Source organism: Adelges cooleyi, unplaced genomic scaffold, assembly GCF_023614345.1.
Source record: "Adelges cooleyi isolate 19-005CV unplaced genomic scaffold, UGA_ACOO_1.1 ACOO_flye_CR_arks_rails_tigmint_CR_PRNA_1, whole genome shotgun sequence".
In the NCBI taxonomy this organism is placed as follows: Eukaryota; Metazoa; Arthropoda; class Insecta; order Hemiptera; family Adelgidae; genus Adelges; species Adelges cooleyi.
In genome coordinates, this window is record NW_026095751.1 from 306373 (window position 1) to 313063 (window position 6691).

Genomic DNA, 6691 nt, shown 5'->3' on the forward strand with positions numbered 1-6691 from the left:
CAATAACTATAAAAATATCCTAGACCTTGCGTCAGAGTAACATAAACGTGTAATCGTATCAAACCAACTATGTAAATAAATTAATATAGGCACCTTGTCAAATATATTTAGATTTTACTGTTTCGGTCGAAGTATAAGCCCCTAAACAAGTCACTTCAAAACAGTTAGTTTAACAGGCGGATTTTCGTATTGCAAATTACTGTATTATTCCAATTATTTAACAAATAATATCAAGCTTAAATATTGTAAGTGCGCTTTTGATCAGATACGTGCAAATTAAGTTAAAATCAAAAAGTCTTGTACAGTATACATAGGCGTTAACTGATTTTTTCGATATCGGTTATTTTATTATGAAATATGAGTAGATAAATGAAATGTGATTGCTACTATCAAAATTGACTTTGTTGAAGAAAAATAGGTATCTGTTATGTTCAAAACATTGGTTACTCTATAGTCTGTATACTAAAAAATGTATTATATTAGGGTCAGGGTTAAGTATTTTTTAGACTGTGGCTAATACGAATTGATTATATGTTTATTTTTTATTTCAGATAAAATGAAAATAATTTGCGTTTTGATATCATTTGTCTTTGTAAATGTTTCGGCTGATATAAGTAATCATTATAATTTTATACTTACTGAGGTGGTCAAACGTTGAATAAAAAAATGTATTATTTAATAACACTTTACTTTACAGCGCCTTATTTGCAGTTAATTGCAGTTACAAGTCAGTACATTTGTTTATCATACAAAATAAAGTTTTGGGTTTTTAAATATTACTATTTTCATAAATAATTTTAAAATGTATTATAGACAAACATATCCAGATAGCTTATCAACGTAATTATGATATAGTTGGAAGTAAGATATATTACACATGTATATTAAACATAGCAATATTGTTTTTTATGTTTCCCAGATGGTGAAACGATTTATAAAACCATACATTTTTTAACTATTTAGGATTAGAATGCGCGAGGTATACAGTACTAGTGTACATAACATCGTAAATGTTTATGGGTTCAATATGTAATCACTTATATTTATATTTAAAGTAGCTTTTTTTATAATTAACTAAAAGCACACTTAAATCCAGATCGTGACAATATAATTCAAATGGGGGAGTAGCATTTAGTTAAATGGGCATCGTCAAAAGCATGATGAAGCCTTATATTGCTGATGTTTTATCTATTATGTTTTTTTTTTTTAATTAATTTTATAGTTCAATCCTTTATTTTTTTTATTCTAGATGGATTGGAATATGTAATTAAAGCAATTGTCTGTGAAAATGTATTTACGATAGGTATATATTATTATATTATAATAGCAGTAAATACAAATAAAATTCTCTGATAGGAAAACAAATTTGCAGATAATTCCAGAATTAAAAAAATTAACCCTTATGCAAATTTATCAGTTCTATAAATCTTAAAATTTAACTATTATAGTATTGTCGTAATGGTACATTCTATTTTTTACTATAGAATATTAAGTACAACATTATTAATTTGTATAATTTAAATTTCAGAAAAAATGAATTTTATGATCGCTGTACCGGGTAATAATTTTCATTGCATTAAAAGAAAATGTGTTCACACAAGTGTTTAATATCCATTAAGTATAGAATAATTTGGTGTTCATTTCAGAGTATGCAAGCATTGCTGTCAATCAGAGATTGGGTAAACACAAATTTAATTTACAAAACTTTACACAGATTTATTGTATATATATATATATATGTATACAGAGTGTAATGTAAAGTTCTACCGAGTTTCAAATGAGATATTCAGGATGCTCTATGGGTACAATAAATGGTATTCATTTTTTTTTTATTTTAAAACTATTTAAAATAGAACTGGTATCTTATTAAAAAATTGTCTTACAAAAAAAAATAATTTCAGATTTGAAAACAGGAAAAAAAGTCTTTTTGAATTGATATGTAACATGATTTTTTGGTATCTGTCCACACATACAGGGCGGCCACCGAGTGGCCGGCATGTGACTAAAACTAACATATGGCATGTAACATATAATTTAATTTAAAATAACACCTCGGAACTAGAATAAAATAATAACTGATAATGATGTGTCACTTGTCATATGTTGGTTTTGGTCACAACTCAGCGGCCCCTTAGTGGACGCAAATGTGGCCAGATACAAAAAAATCATGTTACATATCAATTCAACACGATTTTTTCTTCCGATTTCAAATCTGAAGTTATTTTTTTCGTAAGAAAATTTTACATAAGATACCAGTTCTATTTTAAATAGTTTTAAAATTAAAAAAAAAATTAATACCATTTATTGTACCCATAGAGCATCCTGAATGTCTCATTTGAGATTGGTAGAACTCTATATTATACCCTGTACATACATAAAAAAACCTATACAGTTCAGGGTTCAGGGTCTACAAGAATTTTTATAGCTGAAAATGATAAAATCACTTTTAAGTAAACGCTTCGGTGCAAACTTATGGATAGTAGGCTAACCTATAGATGTTTATCGGTGGTACTATGTTTAAAAAATATTTCATACAAGTTTGGAACTCATTCGACTATGAGTCTATTTAGTTGAAAAATGTGTACATTTTTTGAGCGTTTTTCTCAATTTTAAAAGAGAAGGGGTGAATTTTTTTTAAATTTTAGACCCAATAAAGTATCTTTCAAGTACGATTTCTGATCTACAGAGTTGCTACATGGAGAAATTGGTTCAGCGGTTTAAAAAATAGTGGGTCCAGACATAAAAATAAAAATAAATCACATAGCACATCGTTGTCAATACAGCTCCGCATCGAAGCTAAAATAATTTACTCAAGTATGGTTTTAGCTATAAGAAACATGTATTTTTATTTAAATTTCAGCATCTATAGATCACCAGTTTAGTATGCAAGGACAAATATTGATGAAATTGGGTAAATTTAAAATTTCATATTTTTAAGCGTTCAACCGTTTTCAAAGTTGATTGCTACTTAGTTCTTAAGAAAAACTATAAAAGCTCGGTTTACGTCATAAAAGTATATGTTTTTGGTCTACTCACTTAATGGTCATTCGAAGTATAGTCAAATATTATGTTGTAAATGATAATTTAATGTTAACACAATATTTTGTTATCTCGCTAATCTTTGAGTGACTGCTGGGGATTGATGAGTCGGTGTTCATTATCTGTATTGTTAATTACAAATTTTTTTGTTATAGGCATTCCTGTACCTAACCCTGCAAACTTACGTAATTGTAAACTTATTGGATAGTAATTAGTAGACTATAGTATAGGCTTGTTTTTAAATGAAATTTGCATTGGTATATGTGCTGTTTGTTTTCCACACAGTTATTTAATCATTTTTACAGATTTCGGTAACCTAAATTTAACCAATCTTGGAGTATTGAGAAGACGTTTTACTAAAAAAGCTTTAACAAATATAATCCGCCGTGAATTAAGTAAATATTACTAAAGAGTTGTTTGATATAATATTATGTTTGACTAGCTTGTGACATTTAAATTAGCATACATAGTCTTTTTTATTAAGCTCTAGTTTTCAAGCTATCAGTTAACTAAATGGGGTTTCTTGGCAGTTTACCCAGTATGTGATGACTAGACAATTTGTACATACAAACAATAACTAGTCGCCACTTGCATATTATATTATATGTAACTTTTCTTAAAATACACAATTCACTTCAAAGTTATATTTAACAGGCGAAATTTTGGTTTCCGGAATTGCAAAACTTAAAACATTTTACATTTTTAATAAATCTTATTATATAACGAAGCACGAATTTTTATTTATGAAATTTCTTTTATATTATTTCGAAGAATAATAAATTATGATTTAATATTGAGAGGCCGGTATAAAATTATTGACTTGTTAAGCATAGCGCACTATATTATATTGCTTCTTATGATGTTTTTTTAATACATGATGTAAAGCAACTAATATAAATTTGCAGTTAAAAGAAAATATGTTTTTTTATATGTCAGTTGGAAATGAAACGGATGGAGAACCAGAACGAGTGACTTTTAGTGAGAAGTGTCTTTTTTTAGGATTGTGGATGAGCACAAATATTCCAACATTTTATACAAAATCTGCTGTGACTGGCACTAATAGTGATTGTGTCATAACGGATATAGCCAATCATGTTATGGTGTACAGATCCATTGAGGGCAAATATTGGCAAGTAGACGCCAATGACATCAATCATCGAATAATACTACTTGATGAACAGTTATATTAATTTAGACCTGTTATCATAAGTCAAACTCTTCTAAAATTAGGTATTATATTATAGTACTGTTGTTTTTGAATTTAAATCATTTCTGCGTATTGCTCCAATATAAAAATTGTAATTTCATATAATGTATGTCATAATAAATAGGTTTCCTCACGATTATATACACATTTGTTGTCGTATGCCTTTATTTTGACCTGAAGTAGGTTTTAAGGCCTACGAAGAGTATGGTTGGTGGAAGTGTACTGACGACAAGTTAGTTATTTATTATAGTCAAGTATAATTGTATTTCAATACCAACCAAATTTAATTTGTCCTTTTTTTATGTACAATTTACTTTTATTATCCATGATTACATCGTTTTGAATAAATTCAGTTTTCAACTTACTTAAAAATTTGTAATCCATAATTTTACATTCATTCAAACGTATATGTTATTTTTTTTTATATTATTTATTCTTAATTTTATTTTGTATGATTAATTTTTCTAGATTAAATTATATTTTCATTTATAAATACTGTTATACTGTATTCAATGATATAAATAAATAAATTAGGATGTAAGAAATCAAAATAATTTATTTTATTATGTCCAGAATCCAAGTCCATTCATCCTCGAAATCATCAGTTACCTTGTGAAGTTAATCCAACTTCTTTAGCAATCGCAAAATATGTTACAGATGTAATACCTAATACAAATATGTATATTGTATGATTTTGTTCAATAAAATTAATTGTCCAGAGATGAAAACAGCTATTAACCGTGTTTCAAGTCTATTATTTCTATAATATTTTTTGCAACCTATACACCTGCATGTACAAGTACTGAATCTAGGTTAAATACAATAGTATGCGGGTATTGTTATTTTCGCTAACACTGATGATTATGTTTTCCTCCTTTTTTTTGTTCAAACAACAACCTACTAGAAAGACTTTTTAAAGTGCTTTCTGTCTTTTGACGTTCGAGATAGCTCTGCAGCTACAGACTACAGACTAATTCATAGCTTGCGCCCTTTTATTAAACTCGTTTTTTCTTAAAATATTTACAACTTAGTTGTTTTTCTTTTATTCTTGGTTTGTCAATGTTTAATAACGGTACTATGTTTCAAAAATATTCCATACAATGTTGGAACTAATTCGACTAATTTAAAAAAGTTATGGAACATCATAATTTTAAGTTGAAAAATATGTTGTTTTTCTCGATTTTGAAGGGAAAGAGAGTTTTTTTTAATTTTTGGCCCAACGATTGTTCAGAAGTTAGCAAAAGTTGGCGAACATAATATTGTGTTAGTCAACGTATAAAAAGCGATGTGTCAATTCTAAAGAGTGTGACACATTCTAAAAGTGCGAAACATTTATATTGTTTTAATTTTTATAATTATTTTTATCACTTAAAAATAAAACAAACCGAGTAAAGTTGATTACGTTTGGCATAAAATATTTTACATACTGTTAAGTAATTTGTATTGTTTTAATTTCTGTTGTACTGCAAATTATATGTCTGCAGTAGATATACATACATTTATATGCATGTACGTATGTATGTTATGACCTATGAAAATCAATATACAATCAAATAAAACCCCTAAATTTTTTATTTCTATAACTTGCTAAAGATGATAACCCTTAATATTATAATTAAAGTAGATATTGGAGCAGGAACGATTATAGGATACAAATTTACATTAAGGGATAATCTTTCACTATCTTTACACCGCTTGGTATGTACATGTGTATAATATTAAGTAGGTATTTAAAAACTGTCTGTATACTGTATACTGTGCTTCAGTACATTCTATTGTAATTTTGTTTATATATTATTTGAAGAATAAAACTTTTATAGTTTTATAAATTACTTATGTTAAATCATTTGGTAAATTGAAATTCGCTGCTTTATCTCTTTGTTTGTCAATCATAGACGATGTTACTCAAGAACGAAGCTGTTCATCATGATTGTTTTATCATCATCATTATGAGTAATGATGTACTCTAAATTTATTTTCGGAGAATACTCCAGTTAGCGAGGAAAATATTCGAACCATATAATATTATGGCCATTAAGATCTTAAATAATATCAATGCAACCTTTTCGCATCATCTGTAGAATCCGATTAATTGTATGAGACACTATAAAAAAAAAACAATCGTACCTATTTAAGTGATGTCTCTTTTATGAGGACTTGAATTTAATTATGTATTATTTTCCTATGTGTTTAACAGTTTAACTTCATAAATCTTCTTACTTTCAGACTAGTCTAACTCACTAAGACAACTAGCAATAATAAAAGCAGGAAAACAATTTAGGAAAATTATTATCAAAATATTAATAAGCAACAAATGTCTTCATAAGCATAAGCAAAATCGTTTATTGTGAAATATATTAAACTAATTGACAAATATTTTAATATTAGTGCAATATGAAAAAATTGTTTTAACATTATTAAAATAGTATTATATAATTCAGAAGA

General features: G+C 27.2%; 1 protein-coding gene across 6 annotated transcripts; it reads left to right on the plus strand.

Moving 5' to 3' along the window:
* The first annotated feature begins 29 nt into the window (after positions 1-29).
* Positions 30-4669, plus strand: LOC126847938 (uncharacterized). Of its 6 annotated transcripts, XM_050588391.1 has the most exons (12): positions 114-418; positions 552-614; positions 698-727; positions 814-861; positions 1250-1303; positions 1529-1558; positions 1647-1679; positions 2861-2911; positions 3195-3230; positions 3345-3434; positions 3976-4269; positions 4371-4669. In XM_050588391.1, the coding sequence occupies exons 2-11, from the start codon at positions 557-559 to the stop codon at positions 4227-4229; spliced, it is 684 nt and encodes a 227-aa protein (XP_050444348.1). In that variant the 5' UTR covers positions 114-418; positions 552-556; the 3' UTR covers positions 4230-4269; positions 4371-4669. The 6 variants fall into 6 exon arrangements, with proteins under 6 accessions (XP_050444365.1, XP_050444348.1, XP_050444341.1 ...); XM_050588408.1 differs by having other exon boundaries at positions 30-418; positions 2870-2911; positions 3976-4383; XM_050588384.1 differs by having other exon boundaries at positions 118-418; positions 3976-4383.
* The last annotated feature ends 2022 nt before the right edge of the window (positions 4670-6691 follow it).